The 20,230-nt window shown below is 40.0% G+C and overlaps 1 protein-coding gene across 2 annotated transcripts; it reads right to left on the bottom strand.

Annotated features, from left to right (window-relative positions):
- Positions 1–2,229: 2,229 nt before the first annotated feature.
- On the bottom strand, positions 2,230–19,353 carry brd8b (bromodomain containing 8b). Of its 2 annotated transcripts, XM_084718755.1 has the most exons (19): positions 19,281–19,353; positions 18,214–18,310; positions 17,378–17,447; positions 17,221–17,270; positions 16,977–17,099; positions 16,806–16,886; positions 15,695–15,759; positions 14,219–14,385; positions 13,715–13,906; positions 13,171–13,261; positions 12,732–12,874; positions 11,808–12,246; positions 11,558–11,595; positions 11,269–11,468; positions 10,771–10,863; positions 9,314–9,382; positions 8,864–9,149; positions 5,220–5,264; positions 2,230–3,131 (listed from the first exon to the last, which is right to left on the bottom strand). In XM_084718755.1, the coding sequence occupies exons 1-19, from the start codon at positions 19,297–19,299 to the stop codon at positions 3,072–3,074; spliced, it is 2,328 nt and encodes a 775-aa protein (XP_084574881.1). In that variant the 5' UTR covers positions 19,300–19,353; the 3' UTR covers positions 2,230–3,071. The 2 variants fall into 2 exon arrangements, with proteins under 2 accessions (XP_084574881.1, XP_084574882.1); XM_084718756.1 differs by lacking the exon at positions 5,220–5,264.
- Positions 19,354–20,230: the final 877 nt, after the last annotated feature.

Below are 20,230 nucleotides of genomic sequence, written 5' to 3'. Positions count from 1 at the left end.
GGACTGGTTGAATTTGTGTGAACTTCTGCGATCGCAACATCACAACTTCCTGGAAGGACTGACTGGTTTCCATCATTTATGTGTGACGTGTGGGTAAGGAAGATTTATAATAAGGTATATATTATTAGATTAGAACTACTCTATGAACTATTTTATATTTTAAATGTTTTATATTATTAGTTGAACTAAAAAGTCTTCAGCAAAAATTAAAGCCATTATAAAGAAATATTAATATTGTGTTGATTTTCGAGGCCCTTATGGACAAAAGCCATCGTAATAACCACAAAATATAACAGAAAAAAAAATATCTAAAGAAAAATCTCCTGCCTTTTTTAACTGGCTAATGTAGGACAGACATTAAGAATAACTACACAGAAGTAGCTGATTTTGGTCATATAGAAGCATCAGTAATAAATTAAAGACTGTTTCATGAGCAGTTGAATACTTCTTGTAGTTTTAAATATCACGATAATTTAAACGGATGTCAAAACGTCACAGATGCTTATTTGAGAACTGCAGCTGTAAAGCGTTGGCTGTTTTATAGATTATCACGACATCTGCTGCCAACACTTCTGGGACTCGATACTTAATGACTTACTTTTACAACTTCTTGAGTTCCGAGTTGTTTGCAACTGATGGAAAATGATTAAACAAGGTGCAGCGTCACAGATCATTACAACAAGCCCCTTCAGGACACTGAATGCAGCTTGTGATGGCAGATTTCCAGGAAAAGATGACGCTGGAAGTCATGTTCGGGAAAAAAAAAAAAAAAAAAAAACTGACCACGTAATGATCGAGACAACAAGGAACTAGTTTTAGATCAAATAATCTTTTTATTTAACAAATGTACAACAGAACACATGATACATGTATCAGCTACCCAAACACAAAACTCTACATGATCCATCTCACAGGTACAAAACTTTGTACTCCAATCTAACACACATTACACAAACATGTTTCTTATGCTATTTACATAGCACGGTCTGGCTACATCCTAAGTGACGAGTAGGGATGCTTCAATACTATTTCTGCGACAACAATCTTCACATACTATGTTTCAAGCCCGCTAACAGCCCGACTGAAACACCCGCAGTCACACCACTGCTGACTGTTTCACAAAGAATGTATGGTTTGGTTTTTAATCAACTTGATTTTATGATTCTCTACCTTCAAAGGCAGCTGCTGGTTTCCATTCAGTTCACTTCAATGCAACTAACCGCTGTGAAATTAATCTGGACCGCTACTTCCTAGCAACATCCTGTACGCCACATTTACACATCTGTACAGGGTTAGTTGTATACAGCTGTTATACAATAAGAGAATTATTTTAACTAACTGACAGAGCAAGACTCAGGTATCAGAACTGCAAAGGACAAAACTGTAACGGAACATCTCTATTTATTTGAGGTGAAGGTAATTAGCTTGTTCACTTACTGTTTCTCAACAGAGTTATATCGTCACTGTTTTGTAAACTCTGACGGTGCTTTCAAGGACACTCTGACATCTGAGATGTTAAAGCCTGCAGCTGAACAACCTTATAAATGCAAAAAAAAAAAAAAGAAGCATTTTAACACTTCCATGACAGCTAGCTTGTATTCATACTTTATCAGTTGTCAGGTGTCTGAGTGTACTTAAATGCAAGAAAAAATTACAAAAGGCGATGTAACAAAACAAACACAAAAGCACCACATTAGGTATTTTCAGACCGCAGGAACTTTTTGAGTTGTCCTGGCTTTTAACTGCAAGCTAGCTAACAAGCTATCTTACTTAGATGAGTCTGAGTCTACATCGTCCTCATGTCTTATGTCCCTCCTCTTCAAATATTTGTGCATTATCACTGAACTCCCATGATAAGCAAAGTCTGCCTTATAAATCTTCAGGTAATAATTTTCTTTGTCACCTTGAGGGTGAAATGTTCCCAGAATTTTGCCATTTTGTGATGGTTCCAGTGCTAAAAACATGTGCAACGACATAATTGACAAATTGTCGCCAACTGCATTTGCCGGCAACTAATTTTGTCATAGATTTTTGTTGAACATACTGACTTAACGTTGCACCCCCAGTGGGCAGTTCTTCTCAACGGGTCACCAGAAGTGTTTGGTCTCAAGAAAAAGTCTGTTGGTTACAGTGATGTAGTACATCTCTCCAGCATCGTTCACATCTCAGCTAGTTACGAGGTTGATTCCTGGAGTTAAAATATGATTGTTTCCTAAGTGTAATGGAAGCTCAGGGCTGCTTGAAGGAAGGCATTTTATCTAAAAACATGTGCCTTTGGAAAACGGTCAGCAGAAATGTAAATACAATTTGCAGTTAATGGGCTGAAACATGGAGAACACAGTGGGGCATTAAGCAAAGCAGACAAAAGCCATCAGTTTGGTGGCTTCATCAGCTTTTCTTAATGAGGACAGCCATCCCTTCTTACATTTATCAAAAAAGGCATAAAATCCAGTTATTTATTTAGATTTCTGATAGCTTTTATGTGGATCTCAGAATCACATTTTAGCATTAATCAAACTGATATAGCTTCAGCATCTTGGTTGCATTGCACGTGCAGTACCAGTATTAATGCATCCGTGATTCAACATGATCCAATCTGATGACCGGGACTCCATTATATGATCCCAAACAAACATTGCTGGTGACAGTGTTTTCCTTCTCTTCGCTGCTCCTCCTCTGCAGAGGGAAATGTTGAACCTTCGCTGGTGAAATGATACTTGGGTAAAGTGGTGCTCTTGCTTGTTTGGCCTGCAGTGAAACCCCGGTGGCGCTGCACATTAACCAATCATATGAGCTGGAGAAGAGGAGGCTCGATGCAGCTCTCACACACACACATGCACACTGACAGGCATACCCATTCACACTTACCCTCATCTACACCCAAGCACAGATGAATGAGTGTGTATATATACACACTCACACACACAGAGACACACACAGGCTCACAGAGACTGCACAGTCCTCTTTAGAAAACAACCAAGGTGACCAGTAAGAATTCAGCTCCATCCCCCTCTCCCATCCCAAGAGCGGCTCTTTGTCTCTCAAAGTGTCTTGGCCTCTGAAATCTCAGTCTATTTCTTCATTTTGAGGTCGGCCTCCATGGCACTTCGGCGCCCCCTGGTGCCTCCGTCCTGCAACAGAGAGACAGATGAAAGACAAACGGGGGGAAAAGAAAAAGAGAGAGCGGGAGAAAAAAATTAACATAAGGGTATACAGGTCAAAAGTTAGCTGGATAGTGTGAAGAGAGGCCCTGTGGTGGGCCTCCTCACGTGACTGAGCTCCGCACAAAAAAAAAAAAAAAAAAAAAAAACACAGCACAGTCCACCACGGAAGGCTTCCTCTCCAAATGAAGAACACAAATAAACGATGATAAAAAAAGGAATTCCTCAAAAGAAAAGAAGAAGAAAAGAAAATTAGAACATGCAGAGACACAGACAATCGCACAAAAACAACAACAACAACAAAAAAAACAAAACACAGGAAACCGGCATGGGGTCATTAACCGAAGGTCGACGGAAGCTGGATGATGAAAGGTTACTGGAGCCTGTGTGTGTGTGTGTGTGTGTGTGTGTGTGTGTGTGTGTGTGTGTGTGTGTGTGTGTGTGTGGTGAGAATATTGTGTCCAAACAGAACTTAAAGTTTATGAGGGTGACATGGACAGTGTGTTGTGTGTGAAACTGTCAGGGAGGATGAGTGAGAGACAAAGAGACCCTTTTAACTGTTATATCAATCATCTACAAGCTGAGAATCGCTGTGTACTGATAGTCGTTTTTTTTTTTTCGTCAGTGCTACTGAGTATTCGATACTTAAGTTTGTTGGAGCAACTCACTTCATAACTGTTGTAAATCCCAACTGACTAGATAAAAACTTTCCATGGACATAAAAAAGACAAAGAAGCATTGGAGAAATAGTCCAAAGTCCAAAAAAGTTATCATGTTTGACTGAAAGGAAATCAAAAGAGGAGACAAAGTACTAGATGTTTTTTAGAGGCCACAGAAACCTGTTTTCTCAGCCGCACACTACGACTGATGGTGTCATTTTTGAGTCATTTCACATGAAAGATTTCTGTATTTGTGCGAGTTGTTCTCACTGGTTTGAGCTGACCGAGGCTCCGTTAGGAGAGTGATGTCACAGATGTACGTGCACAAATCAAGATTTAGCAATATCTGGATCAGAGTGTGGTAACAGTTATGAGGTTATTTACTGTTACTGTCAGTCAAAGTGTTAATCTGAACATAAATACATGTAACATTACGGATGTTTTTGTTGTACAACTTTAACTGTCTCTTATTTAGCCACGAGTAAAAGTTTGAGTTAATATGAATTTAAAGTCTCAAACACAAAATATTCAAGACAAATTACCTTCACTTGATATTTGAATCGGTAAGCATAACACTGACATGACGCCATCATAACCATGACATGACACATGTCACGGACATGAAGAACCTTTTAGGTATGTTTTTGACTGTTGTCATTGATGTTATTTAATCGATTATGTCATTTTTAATGGAAAGTTAGGGTTAAGATTATTAAAAAGTGTCAATTTTGCATTAAAAATGACATTTCTGACCAAAACACATGATAAACTGATCTACCAAAATTCATCAAGACTCCTTAACGTTCATGACAGGTTTATTGTTATTTGCTGGCTGACATGTACAGTGATACCAATATACCTGCAATAAGCTGATACCAACCCATTTATCAGTTTAGCTGATTTATTAGTCAAACTCTACTATTAAGTAGTGCATGAAATGCATTTTCATGCACTTGCAAAAGAAAAAACACAAATAATTTAGGCTTTAAAGATTGAATATTATCCCTAGTCATTAATTAGGCTATAATCTTTAATTATATATTTTGAAAAATGCAACTTTTATGCTAGAATTACCAAAAATATTCAAACAATACCCAGCCCTGACAGGTAGCATGTTAAAGTGACATGAACTGCAACTGAATATTTGCAGTCATCATTATATTAATTAATATTAATATACTTAATTAATTAATTAATTAATATAATAATAATATTTTTAGAACTGCTGCTGATTGGTTCTTTTAATGCCACTAACCTAGAACTGAGCTGAGAGACAGGAAAGAGATGAGAGGTAAAGACAGATGTGTTACATCATGTATGTGTGTGTTTGCGTTGAGACAAGCGTGTGCGGAACGTGGCCTGGTTCTGGTGAAATCTGAGGGAGAACCTGAATACTTACAAAGAGAGAGAGAAGGAAAGCAGGAGAGGCCATTGGGACACTGTCCTGTAGGAGGACAAACATCGGAGTGAGAAAGAGAGAGAGAGAACACACACATGTGCGTGAGAAAGCAAGTTTCTTACAAGTCTGCGTCAAACACAGAAGCACGCGGAGGAGCGAGCGGCCATCCGACTGCTGCACGGCACATTCACAAACACACACAAATTCACATGACATCAAGACCACAGATGTCCACACACACACACACACACACACACACACACACACACACACACACACACACACACACACACACACACACACACACAGACTCACATATGCAGACAGTACATAGTGTGACTGATATATATATATATAGACAGATACACAGACGTAGATAAACAAAGCAATCAGGTGACAATCAGGCACATACACAAGCAGGCAAACACACTCCCATACACACAAACGTGCCCTTAAAGGAACAGTCCTGATTATTTAATGTGGGGTTGTGTGAGATACTTATCTATAGTCTGTATATTACCTGCGTACTGCAGTAGATGGCGGTTGGCACGCCCCCAGTTTAGAGAAGCAGAGAGGGGCACCAGCAGTGAAGCTAAACAATGAACTGCTAAGATCAAGGTCAGCAACAAAACTTTTTAGCCACAAAAAGTACATGGTATATTTAGAATACTTTCACCACTTTGACGTCAGACAGCCTTTCCAACAGGATGCACTGTTACATGAGTAAAATATCGCTTTGTCGAAACAAACCAAACTCAGTGGGTGAAATTAGTCATTTTACTTGCAGATAACAGCTGTTACTGGTGTACCACTGCCTCGATCTGTTAGTTAGTTTATGTTACTGTGTGATTTCAGTGTTTTAAAGGACAGTTCAGGTTAAAATACCTTATGTTGCTGACCCTGTCCACTGTCAGCTTCCATGATGGTACTCCTCTCTGCTTCTCCAAACTGGGCGTGTCAGCCACCATCTACTGTAGGTAATACAACCCCACATTAAATAATCTGAGCTATCCCTTTAAGACAACTCACACAAACACCATACCACAGTTCTCATCATGGCCTCTATAGAAAATATGATCATTTTCATCCAGCTGTAGCCCTTCCATAAACAAGAAATGTTTTTTTTTTTTAACATAGTTCAGCTGAGCTCTAAATAGAGTGTGGTCACAAGTCATTTCCAGTTAGGCTTTTAAAATATTTAATGATTAGTAGAGCATTTTGTCAGATAGGCTATATTTTATAAAGTAAACCATCTGCAAACTTAACCCATCCGTCTGGACATCTTTGGGAAATTTTCGTCGTCTGGAACTACATTCCATGATACTTCAACAATGCCATGACCAACATAACCATGTTAGACACACACTCAACACTCACACACCCAAACAGTTAAGACTAAGTAATACACACACACACAAAACAGCAAACATGAACATTCATCACAGACAAACAGCTGAGTCAGTGACAGGCAGATGCAGACAGACAGAAGTTAGCGAGGAGGTGCAGCCAACATGCAGGAGACATGAATCAGCTGGGAAGTCAAGAGCAGGAATTATTCCACTGAAGCACACTGCAGCGAGCGGAGGAAAGAGGATCTGGTGACAGACGACTGCACCGAGTCGAGCAGATGTCTCCAAGTGACACGTGGATTCAACAATGTGTGCATGTCCGACTTGTATGACGCTGATGTGAAGGCACATACAGTATATACACATCCTCAGAGCCACGTGTCAAGCTTTTGAGAGATTGGTACACTTGTCAGCTGACACACACCAAAATCACTCATTGTGTCCTCAGTGCATCACTGAATCTGCCACATACATTTAACCATAAATTACACTGAGTGACAGTCAGCCACACCTGAGCAAATTAACATAGCATCATTCAGTTACAGTGAGCGCGCACAATTAACCAAAATGAGGAATATTCAGTTCTGAAAAGTTAAGATTGTTTAAATTCATAGATCTAATTGTACTAAGGTAGATCAATGTAATGTCATGTCATGACGAGTAAAATGTGCAAATTCTTTACACAACAGAAAGTGAAACAGTTACTCTCATAATCTAGATCTATCTAGATTTATTCATATTAGCAAACTGTCCCATACTGAAGGAAGGACACACTATAGTACTTGTAATCAGTGGTGATCAATACTGTCTTATGATCAACAGAATTGTGATTTTTTTTAAATAACCTGCCAGTTTATGGGTGTTCACAATGTTTATTAAAGGTCTTAACTTTATCTGTAGGCTAATTAACCCTTCATTGTTTATGTATGTTGTTAAGCACCTTATTATTATCTAAAAGTTTTAACTCACGGTGTTTAAGCAGAAGGAATTTAGTTGAGTCAAACTGAATGAAAAAAGTTAAATGCAACATCATATTTATTAAAACAACAAGCTACTTCTAATCTAGGATTACAAAACTTATACTTTTGTAAATAATGTTTCTTTTCCAATAGTGAAAACTAATGAAGTGGAGAAAAAAAAGTGCATTATTTTACACATTTAAATTCCAAACTTTACAGGCCAGACATGACTCTTTGCAATTCACTTTTTCAAATCTGGCCCTTCTTAAAAAAATATGTAATTAAATAGACCTAGTGCAGAGCGTTACACACTAGGATTAGGTTACGTCCACCAAACTGGTCTACAACAATGTCTACAGTGAAGTATCAAAACAGACGATGATCTTGTTGTTGGGTCTAAAAGGGTTTTCGTCTGGCCATCATGTCTGTAATTTAAATTTGTTAAAGAAGATAATAATAAACAGGACATGGGTACATAGTACAATGGACAGCACTACAGTGTCTTTTTACCTTCTATGTCAGTTCAACAAATCTGTAATTTTAGTCCACTATTATGGCAACAAGTTTCTTTATTGTCAGTGACTGTGAAATGGAAATATCCATTTATGACTTTTCAGCTAATTTGTTCCGTTCCCAAACCATAACTGAACCGTCCTGGACATTGTCAGTAATGTTCTGCTAAGTATCATACGAATTTTGTTATGGGATGAGGTTTTCCATTTCATACTGCACATTTATGTATTTTCATTCATGTTTTATGACGTCTGCCGGTAGCAAGACAATAGACAGTCATCAGATTCTAGAGCTGAATAATAACAAATGCTCAAAAGCTTGACACAATTTCACTACCTCAGAAATAAAACCTTAGGGGTACAGGATATACAGTAAATGAGCAGTGTTTAGTCAACAACAAGTCTCTCTCTGAAATGTTTCACCACCTGCAAGTAATCAAATTAATTAAAGCCCTGCACACCCACACAGCTGCTTTCAGTTAATCTGATTAGACCTCTTCTCAGGTTAAAGTTGGGATGGAGCTACTGTACGCAGGGAGTTTGCTGAGATCGCCAAAATCCAAATACTTCAAAGAATTGTGCAACACAATTCTTCAAGCGTCTAATAAACACTCCTGAGAAGAGGTTTATTCCTACAAACTTGAAAACACCTGAGTGAGTCAACCATGGCTCATAAGGACTTCAAAGACTGACATGATTTTGTTACACATCCCAGAATGTTTTAGTAGCTCCCTGTTGTTATTTCACAGTTCAGTTTCAAACATTAACAGTGACATTTTTTGGATCTGGACACTCCGACCCCCCCGCCAAGTCGCCCAACCCACCTTCTCAGCCGGCTCTCCTGGCTTACGATTTCCCTCCCTGCCGCGGAGGCTCTTGGCGGAGATGGCGCTCTCTGAGGTCTGCATGATGAGCTGGGTGGCCAGGAACTGCTGGACGTGCTCCAGGACGTCACGCTGCATCTCCAGCGCCATGTGGTACACGTCGTGGTCCGATGAGTTGTACATGACGGCGTTCTGAAACATCAGCATGATGTCGCGCTGGAACTCGGCTGTCGTACGGATCACGCCGGACTCGATGTTCTTCTTGATGGCCGACAGGTCCATGGGTCTGGAGCAACGGTGGAGAGGCAGATGCTTTTATTAAACTTTGTTATTCAACACTGTTTAACAAAAGCTCATTACTATTATCTGCTTGGTAGAATCTAAATGTACTTCAGATTCTCTGCAGCATGTGTCAGAACAAATGATTCATATGTGAGTTTGTGTTCCTACCTGTGTACGATGCTGTGGTAACCAGGTGCGATGTCGTCTGACACAGGCTGCAGGAAGACACTGGCATACCTGAGAGAAACAGAAATTCAATAAAACACCTTCTCACTTTAAACTGTTGGGGCGTAGATGCTCTTTCCGCAGTGCTTTTGTTCCAGACCAGACCATGTCTCCTTGTGTTTATTACTTACTGAGGCTTGTTGAGACGAGAAAGTGAAAACCACCATACATTTTTTTGCGACAGTAGGCAAGAATCTTTCAAACTAAGGCTCTAAATCCAAGTATATTAGCCCAAAGACACAAAAAGCAACAACAATGTGGAATAAACAACTAGCAGACTGTGGAGTTCAGTCCAGATTTAGGTCTAATTAGATGTCCCATTCTTTAATTTACTTTAATTTCACAAATATTCGGCTACTACAGGATATTGCTTATTTCCTCTCCTGTTTGCAGGTAATTGACAATTATCTGTTATCTGTCTGTATTATCTGTTTATAGAATCAAGGTCATCCTTTGTTTTGCTTCTGGGAAAATGGGAATTTCAGTAACTTCAGGAGGTTTTCACAATTATGCCCTGGGACTAGGAACCTTTGTAGGAACTGAGTGACCAGGGTCTAAGTGAAGTTCCAGGGGCAGTATTTTATCATCCAAAAAATGTCCCTGTTTAGGGGGTAGTACTTAACAAAAGCAGTGGAACTTCTTGAAGCACTTAACATTTCTACTTGGTTGAGGTCTCGTAATGTTTATTTCAGCCACCATTTTAACATGGAGTTATAGTAAAAAGTAAACAACAGACAGACTGACAACACTGAGCTTATACTTTGCTTATAATCGCAAAAATTATATGTAAAAGTAGCTGATGATTTTACATACGCCAGTAGCCTAATTTGCCTAATCTTCGCCTTTGTCGTTAGACTGCGGTAGAAACGCAGACGGGATGAAGGAACCTTTTAGTTACTTGAAAAGTAGTTCCTGAGACTAAGAAGGCTGGGTCCATTTGGGTGGAAATGTAGCTTTAATGGGGTTTTTGAAGGCAAAAAATATACTGATGCATTCTTTATATTTAAACAGATTAGATTTAGTACTGTCATACTGGTAGATAAAATTTACAGAAAACATATCTGGTCAACTGAATGAATAAATAGATAAATGTGGATTTTTTTACAGAATCATTTGGTGCCCAGTCAAAAGTTTTTTGGTGCACTGAGGTTGTGCTGGAGGCATCACACTGATGATGTTTTCATAAATCCTGGATATGGCCATGTATTTAATATTTTTGCATGAATGGACCTAGTATGATCAATATTCATTAATACTAATCACCCTCTTTAAGACAAGTGTCCTACTTTTGATGACATACAGCCTGATAGAGTCATGAAGACTGAGAGGTACTGCTTCAGTGTTTTGGCCAACAAACACTTGATTCATTGTTGAGGCTGAGGCATTCCAAGAAACTCCACCTGTGGTTTGCGGCGGCTCTCCACACCAGCATGATGGCTTTCTTCCAGATCTTCTGGGCCTGGACTGCCTCTTGATCCTCACCACATGTGGATCTGATGCAGAGCAGAGCAGAGCGAGGAGAGGGGAAGTGAAGACAGAGTGGGAACGAAGACAGGATTGTGAAGTCCACGGTGGATGAAAACGGGAAGCAGAAGAGAAATCACAAGTGGCAGAGAGACAAAAACATATACTGTTAGATTTTTTTTAATGTCAGCAGCCAAAGACTGCTTAGCTCAGAGAATTGGAGCCCTAATCTGACTCAGATGGCATCACATGAATACTCATGACTAATGCCAGCTAAGCTATCTGAGAATAGAAAGAAGAATTTCTCCCAAAATGTTTAGTTGCGGTAAGGGCAGGGGTTATTGTGGGACAAGGCCCTGGATTCCCAAGGGCCACTTCAAAAGACTATGACAGAACTATGACTTGTGCAACCATGAACGCATGCAGACACCTACAGCTGGGACGAAGAGGCCGGGCTGCTCGCCAGTGAATCAGCCGTGTAGCGTTGGGAAGGTGGGCCGTAGCCATCTTCACTCTCGCTGGCTGCCCGCTCCACCTCCGACAGATAGGGACCCTCGCCCTCCCCACACTCCTCCTTCATCTCCATCCCTTCTTCTGGGTCACCCTCACTGCCCCCCTCCTCCTCCTTCACCTCCTGGATTCAAGAACAAACACACATACAGAGTAAAATGACTGAGTTTCACAAAGGTTGTGCACGTGTGTGAGTGTGCACGAGTGAGTTACCTTGGACTCCTTTCCAGAGACGGAGCTGTCCTCAGAGTCTGTGGGACAAAGATGAGAAGGGGATAAGAAAAACATAAACCAATCATTTCTGTTTGTCACTCTAGGTAGTGTGGGTAGTAATATTTTTTAAAGGGTTTTTTTTTGTTGGACCTGATTTGCACCCATCCTCAAGAATGGGTAAAATATATCATCATGATTTCTCTGTGTGTGTGTGTGTGTGTGTGTGTGTGTGTGTGTGTCTACCACCCACCTAGGCAAGGTGGGTTGGGCTCCGGCTGGCTCCACTCCTCTCCTTCACTCTTGACCGTTGCCTCAGTGGCTTCCTTCACTGCCACCCCCTCTTCCATGACCTCACTTCCTGTTACACCGTCATCAGAGGTGACAGAAGATGTAACGTCACTTCCTGTCACCTCAGGTCCCTCACAGTTTCCCTTCAGCTGTTCTTCTCTCTTAGTTTCCGGTTGACTCTGGGTCTCCATGCCTGCGGGGATCAGGGCGGACATTGCGGCCACATCCTGAGGCTCCTGCGTGGGATCGGGCTCCTGGACTGTGGGTGTCGGGTCGGATGCCTTCAGCTCCTGGGTCTCCCAGGGGCCAGGCAGGGTGTGTCCTTCTGAGACGGCCTCTTCACACAGAGAGAGAGCTGCTTCCACCGCTGCTGCGTCTAAAGCCTCCACAGAGTCATCGACCTGGAGGAGTAAAGCACAGACACAAGAGGACAGAAAAGATGGGGAGAAAAAAAAGGTTATTATGTGTTGAGAAGTGACCACACACACACACAGCTAGCAACTAGTACATAGTGCGGCTGCAACTAACAATTATTTTCATTATCGATAAATCTACTGATTATTTTCATGTTTAATCAATTAATCATTTAGTCTATAAAATGTGGAAAATTTGTGAAGATTGCACAAGTTCCCAAAGCCCAAAAACATCTCAAAATGATCATTAAACAACTGAATGTTGCTTTAATAAACAGCAAATAACTCTATGGTATCCAGGATAAGAATTTAGATTTGAAAGTCTGGCATTTCAATGTGTTTCAAGCACAGGAACTATCCTCATGTTATCTCACAAACTGAGCTGCCTTCAAGGTAACATGCTTTGTGCAGCAGGACTGCTTCCCACAAAGCAAATGGATGTGGTGCCTTTTACAAAAACACACAGTATGTACCTTCTCCTCTATGATCGCAATGATGTCTCCTACTGTCTCCAGGTCCAACTCATCTCCCATGTAAGACACGGCTACAAGGTCCTCTTCTACTAGTCCCGTCTCCTCGCCGAGCTCTGCCTTCACTGCAGCTTCTGTTTCACCATCTGCAAACACACACAGAGGAATAAATAACAAGAACGCAACAACACATGGAGCATCACACTGCAGAGTTTGTAGTAATTATTCAAACTGAACTTTGTCATTATCTTCTGTACACCAGGGGTGGTAGTTACAGTTTACAGTCACAAGACAATTTTCTTTTTTTAAACAGAACCATGAATGCATGGGGTAACAAAAGCCACTCATACACTGAGCTACAAAAGGCGCTCTCACATAGTAAGAAGCATCAAGTGTGTGTATTTGTCTGTATGAACGAACAAAATATGCAAAGCATATTTACCTGTCATGACATCATGACCAGGCGGTAAGGCGACTGCAGTGGCTGTCTGTACTCCATTGGTGAGGTTTCCAGTAGAGTCTCCCTCCCCAACCTGACATGAAGAAATACAAGCATGACACAAAAGTGAGGTTTTAATCTGGTACTGATATGACATTTAGACTACTGTGGAAAATTCAAACAATACCAACTGACATTTAATTAGAATATTGCAGTAAGATCTGCTGCCTGCGAATCATTACTGCTTTAAAAAAAAAAAGTCAATGTAATAATGCAACTCCACAGGAAAACCCATAAGACTGTGAGCTGAAAAACCATTACTACTGAAAACCTGCATCACATATACCCTCATTAAGTCAACTGGCCTTTTAAAATGAATATTCTGTCATCACATTTTGCACTGTCACAGGGAAAAGAAATAAACACAGCAAATTTGAGGTATTAATAACTGAGTCTTGCTTGTTGCATCATCTCCTTTTCTATCATTTTCTGCTCCTGGTATTGTTGTAGTTTTAGATATTTTGACCCAAGCTCAGCTTGCTCTCACCAGGCGAGGGCTGGCTGAGATGAGGTTGCCTTTTTTCAGCAGTTCTGATAGGAGAGGTGAGGGCGGTGGCGTGGCCTTCTGGGCTAAGAGCCTCTTTTGTGGTGAATCATCGACTAGAGCAGCCAGGCCTCCGTCTTTGGGCCCTGGGCCTGGAGCATCCGTCGCTGGGAGAAACACTCCGACCCCCTGGGCCTGGCGGAGACAGCAAAGAATCAGTCAGAGCGCTTGGCACAGTGAGCTCGCAATATCTGAACCATTTTCTTCCAGATGGAGCTGGGGTTGCCAAAAACACCATAATGTGTGGGGATCTTTTTCCCTCGACTCATAATGAGACAAAAAACAAGTCGGAGGTACAGAAAGGCACTATTGTGGAGTCCACAGATGATTTCAATCAAGAAAACACAGTTTAACACAGTTTTCTCTCAGTGTTGGCAGCATTCTTGTGGTATCTCATCACTGCTGGGTATACAAAACAAACGCTGCTCTGTATGAGCTTGTTCTTACAACGGAGAGGGTGGTGGCGTCATCAGAGGCAACACCTCCTGTGTCCATGGGCGGCGTGGGGACCGAAGAATCAGCCTGAGAGTCCAAAGTGGGGGGGCTGGCACCCAAAGGAGAGCGTACGGTAACACTGGGCAGACGCTTAGGTGTGTTTTTCACCGCCTGACGAGCTGCGATGGAGAGGGAGAAGGTCAGAGAGGGGTGAGAGAGAGAATGAGTCAGTCTGTTCTTTAAGTGAACGATGTTCAAGGAGTCAGAAAAAAACCCACAGCACAGAAACCATGAGCAAGCATCATGTGACGGTTTTGTCATTCAACCCAAGTATGTTGGAGAGACAAACACGTGTCTTAGCAAGTATTTTAAAAAATATTCCAAGAAGAAACCAGGACAAAGGACTCTTAATAAAAATCCTGTTATACCACATCTTCTTCTTTGGTTTGACAGGAAGGTCTTTTTAATGTATCACTTCACAAATTTTATACATGTTGAAAAAACACCTGAATGAGTGACAGGTGCGTCGAAGGTGCAAATTAAAGACGATGAGAGACATTTCTGTACACTGTCTTGCTTTCCGGTGACACGTATGAAATATCAATGTTTCTGTTTAATTGACCTTGACCAGGTATTTGGCAGCATCAAAACATTTCCATATATAAACAAACATAGAGACTGCCTCAATTTTCCAATCACCCAATCAAAGGAGTGCTGAGATTGATGATCACCTGAAACTGCTTGACGCATCATCAGCCAGACAACAGAGTAAAAAAAAAATCACAATTAATCTTAAATATTCATGTAACCTTACATAACCTGCAAATCCAAAAACTGAAAAACGCAGGTATCACCATATATCTGCATAAATATCATCATACACTAAACACATCTATCCACAAAAGCCATTACATGGTCACAAGACCTGAATGTTTGAATAAAGAGAATAAACACATCAGTGAGCATCCGTACAGTTTAAATAGTAAAAGGGAATTCAAGAGGCTGGGGATAAAATAGACTGACTTGTTCAATCTGGGCATATTGTTCAAAATCAGTAAAAAGTAGTGAAAATTTTAAAAAGATCAAATTAGACACTTTTAATCAAGGCTTGCAGAAAGGGGAAAACTAATTTTATGACAAATTAAAACATTTTTTATATGGAAGCTGTTAATCATTAATATTATCAGCAGTGTGTCTGAAATTTCACATCAGCACTTATTTGTTCTTAACAATGTCATAAAAACAAACAACACTGCAATCACTATGAAGTTTATCAAATGCTTAACTTGCTTAACTCAATGTCAGATATTCTGATTGTAAAGCTATCAAACTTTGATTATAATATCTTCTGATGCAACTTCAAATACCGGGCCATTTATGGAAGATGACACAATGGTAACATCTATCATGGAGATAAGAAAGTAGTTCACAATAAATACCCACATTTATTTCAATAGGAGGCCGTAACAGTGTGCAGACTGAACCAACCTTGATACGCTGTTTCTGTGGCTTTCCTCTTCTGTTCTGCTTCATCCTCATCCTGCTTCTTCTTTCTGAGGTGGGAAAATCACACAGTTTAACAATTTGGAAACATGGTATACAAGATGGTATAAAGGTAATGGGTAGGATTGCAGTTAAGGAAAGGGCTGGGTGAACGGTCTCCAAGGCTTTGGACAAATAACTGTTGGTGTGTAACAGAGCAATTAAATGCTCCACTGTTGCTGCCATTCATATTGACCAAGAGAAACCAGGGCTGTGTCTGAAATCACTGCCTTGTCACTCATTCAATACCCTCAATGAAACAGACATTCTGTAGTTTACTCTACAGTGAGCAGTAATCACATTTATGACTCAGCGTCTTTTTGTGTCATCACTGACAAATGTTGAGTCACACAAAAATTTTTGCAAGTACAGTATAAAACGCAATGCTCGGTATTGTGGGATTGTTAGCAGAAGTAGTGTATGTACACAGTTCACTACTTTTTTGTGCTACTGTGGAGTTTTTCAGGGAACTGCATGGTAGATGAAACTCTAATTCTGACCATCAAAAGGGCAGAGGCTAAATACAGAGCACTATTTAGCAAAAAGGTCATTTTTTTGTCATGAAAAAAAAAAAATGTTGGAAAGTCAAGGATCTCTTTAGTTGTTCAAGTCTGACTGAAATTAAGTTAAATTAAATTTTTATCTGTCTGCTACAGCACAAATATCTGTTCTGTAAATGACTTGTCCTGTGTTCTCTTTGGGAAAAAAACTGCAAACTTAAGGGAGAAATATAAAGACTTTTTTCTTAACTTTTAATAAGACAAACCTATTAACAATATATTTAAAAACACAATAACATTATTGTTGCCTGGAAAAAGGGGTGACTAAATGTGGTTTCAGTTGGACTTTAAGATTAATCTTCAGAGGACCATGGCTTTCTCTACTAAATTTCCTGGCAATTTATCCAATGCTTGTAAAGATATTTCACTTTCTGGACTAAAGTGTTGAACTGACAGACCAACTAAGTCACATTACTGCTCATAGACCTATGCTGTGCTGCAAGCCTGAAGTCAGTTGTTACGTAAGAAATTATTCAAAACAGATCAGCCAGTCTTACAGTGTGATCTCGCCCCACAGCTCCTTCAGCTGAGAGTCCATGTGACCCGTCTGTATGAGATCGACCTCCTTCTTCAACTTCCTGTCAGGACAGAAAACACAGAGGGGTTAAAGTTCACGTCGCACAACGTTAAAACATTTTTAAGAGGTCTGCTTTTAAGTGTGTATGTACCTGTACTGCTCTTGTGAGTCTCGCAGTAGTTTTTTCAGTTCTTCTATCCTCTCTGTGGTTAGCCTACGAACGATGACATCTTCAATGGTTTCAACCACCTCACCCTTCTCACCACGCTTACGCCTGGAGCAAAGGAGGACACAAACACCGTTTAGTGTGCGTGTGATAAATAAACAAAAGGTAACAACACATTATTATAATTCTGCACATAGGTTTGTGTCTATGTCTATATTATGATACTGACTTAGGTGCTTCTGTGGCCTCCAGCAGCTCGGAGTATTGTGAGGCACAGTGCTGAAAAACAGAGAGAAAATTTGTTATCATCTGGTAAAAAAAAAATAAAAATAGATATGTGCTCAAGAAACAACAGAAAATGTTGTGTGGGTTTGCAGCTTTCTCACCTTCTGTGAGAACCAGTCAGGTGGACGACCAGGCTCTGAGAAAGGCTTGATGGCTCGACTTACAGACACCCTGGAAGACAGAGAGAATTTCCTCAAAATAAGCACACACTCTGCAAAAATAATCTGAAAATAAATGCTTGTGGTAACTATACAGATTTCATTCAACATATGACAACATATGACCATCAATGAAAAACTGATGGCAGCTCCATGACAGCTGTCAAAATGATGCAGCAATGATCCACTTCTGTCTGTTGTTTAATTGATTTTTGAAATGTCTGGCTGATTCATTTTAAAAAAATGAGTCACTGTACATGATTATGAGAATCAATAAGCAGTTGATCCTACCTGTTACCATACAGACAGTATATCTTACCCAAGCCTGACCTCTAGTGGTGAGAATTGAGAGAAACAGCTTTAACAGTCCACATACAAGTATTTTTTTGACCATGTCCTAAAGAACGGACACAACCAGCTAATGTATGTGTGCTAATGTGCTCATTTTTTAAGAGTCCACCATCCGCCTCTTACATTAAGTAAATCCCAAATGTGTACTGATGGACTGATGCTCTTTCACCCTCTCCCAGATATAGTGGAGACAGTCTGTCAGATGCTGGGTTGACTGTAGATTTTCTATTCCCACTAAATATTTGTGGAGCTATAACAGTTTCTTAATAACCATGTTTTCTCCTTATTACTGAACATGTGGATGTTCTAAGTCAACAGACAGAAATCCTGTTTTTTTTTTAAATATGAATTACAGTGACTGTCCAGTGACAGTGACTTTTGTGAATGACAAAAACAGATGAGTGTAGAGTAGGTTTTCTGTTTTTTACCAGTTTTGGTCGCCACTCCTCATAACGGAGGAAGCCAGGCACAGCTTCTCTCTGACTGACCAGGGCTCTGTTGGCCCCACATTCAGTATCTTGTGTTCTGTGAAAAAAGCACAAATACACAGAGAAATTATAACATGTCCAGCTGTTCTCTGCAGCACCTGGCTGGTTTGGGTTATGAACAAAACATGATATTTAAGGACATCATCTTAGGCTTTGAGGAAAAAATGATTAACATTCTTCACAATTTTAGAAAACACTACTATTAACTGATTAATCGAGAAAATAACTGGCCGATTAATTGACAATGAAACTAATCATTACTTGCAGCCCTACACAAAACAAACTAATCCACAATGCACGAAATCCACAATAAACGCAACAATGAGTACACTCTGTCAGAGCTGATAAATCAACATGTCTTTAATTTCAGATTCTACTTTAGCTTACTGTCATCTCAGGTTGAGCAGCGTTAGTTATGGTTTGTTTTGTTTTCACCGGGGCAGTTTATTGTTACACACGCTGTGTATGACTGCCATGTCCCCTTACAATCCAAACAAACCATACGGTCTGTAAAGCATTAATGATGAAAACATATACCACATAAAAGCAGATCACAGCTGCGCTGATGATCGGACCTTAGCGTTTATGTTTACTAAAGTTAGCTAGCTAGCTACTGCTAGCTATTTTGTTAATATTAACACGCTAGCTGGTATGTTTTGAGGATGCTTTTAAGAATTTATTACGGCACTTGTTGATTTTCTTACAAGTGCGAAGGGTCGAAAAACATATTAATTTAATGTACAATAGTTAACCGTGGCTCTACAGACAATAACATCCACTTAGGAATGGCTAATAATAACATATTAGCGTTAGCTTAGCAATGTTGATTACGGGGGACACATTCATGAGACACACACAACTACACGGTGTAACTTAACGTTTTTTCGAGCAACGAAGCCACCATCTCCAAACAAACTGGGTGGAATACAATGTTAGAGTTTGTTTACTGTTATTTTTTGGTATCAAATAGAGAGGAAATTGAGAAAGATTTAAGAAATATTACTCACTGCCGATGCCGCTCGCCATTTCTTTTGTGACAAGCCCGTGATCACAACTTCCGCCGGACAGGTTTCAGTGGTACACACAGGAACTAAGCGAAAAGAGAGAAATCAGTGTAGGAAAAAAAAAAAGTACATTTGATAGAGTGTTACTGCGGTCAGTACAGTGTTAAACTGAATATCTAATGGGTCCTGGATTTAGTTTCGAGAAAATACTTTACGTTTTTAAGCCCAGCCAGACATTAAAGCTAAAAGTTGCGAGGACGTTTGAGCCTCTTATGTATTTATATTGTGATGGGCCTACCTGCTGGGTGCTGTGTCTCCCCACAGTGATAAATAGTGATAACACCAATTACATGTGAACTAAAAGTGTTAGATGCTTACTGTGTTCTGTAAGACAACACTGACCAAAGTGAACATGGTGTTGTGAGCAGGACTGTAGTCAGAAACACAGAGGTCATGAGTCAAAGTTCCCCGAAGCAACTGCATCCTATTAAGACATTTTTTTTTGACCAGACATTTTAAAAAAATCAGTGAAGTTTTCTGATATTTGTTTATTTATGCATTTAACTGGCCAACTTATATTCTCTGTAAATTTTATCTCCCTAAGCGATGGTCTAAAAGCTGTTTCAAAGCCCTCTCCATATGTCAGGAATAGCCTACTATAATTCTGGTGCAGATGTTCTAAATCCTTTTTAATTGAATGTGATTTTGTTCCAATTCATGTTTGCATTTACTAAAAACACAGAAACCTAGATTGAGGAAAAAAAACATCACATGTATTAATAGCATTGGAATATAAACTTCTGTAAGTGCAGGGAAAGCCAAAATAGCAAGGAGGGTTCCTCTGGTGACTAAATATCATTTAAACTGTGTATTTACAATCCACACCAGGATGAAAGGCGGTGCCTTTACTGTCCTTTCTGGTTGAAAGTTTTAAATCTGTTTCACCTCTGACC

Source organism: Lutjanus erythropterus, chromosome 5 (genome assembly GCF_056507025.1).
Source record: "Lutjanus erythropterus isolate fLutEry1 chromosome 5, fLutEry1.hap2, whole genome shotgun sequence".
Lineage (NCBI taxonomy): Eukaryota > Metazoa > Chordata > Actinopteri > Lutjaniformes > Lutjanidae > Lutjanus > Lutjanus erythropterus.
Note: the sequence above shows the minus strand (reverse complement) of the source record. Positions and strands in the feature narration are given on the sequence as shown.

Bases quoted from the DNA above. Each gene is read 5' to 3' on its own strand.
- brd8b (XM_084718755.1), bottom strand. The intron at 16,887-16,976 runs GTACATACACAC...CTGTCCTGACAG, and splicing joins GACTCACAAGAGCAGTACAG to GAAGTTGAAGAAGGAGGTCG. The intron at 12,875-13,170 runs GTAAATATGCTT...GTGTGTTTGCAG, and splicing joins TGGTCATGATGTCATGACAG to ATGGTGAAACAGAAGCTGCA.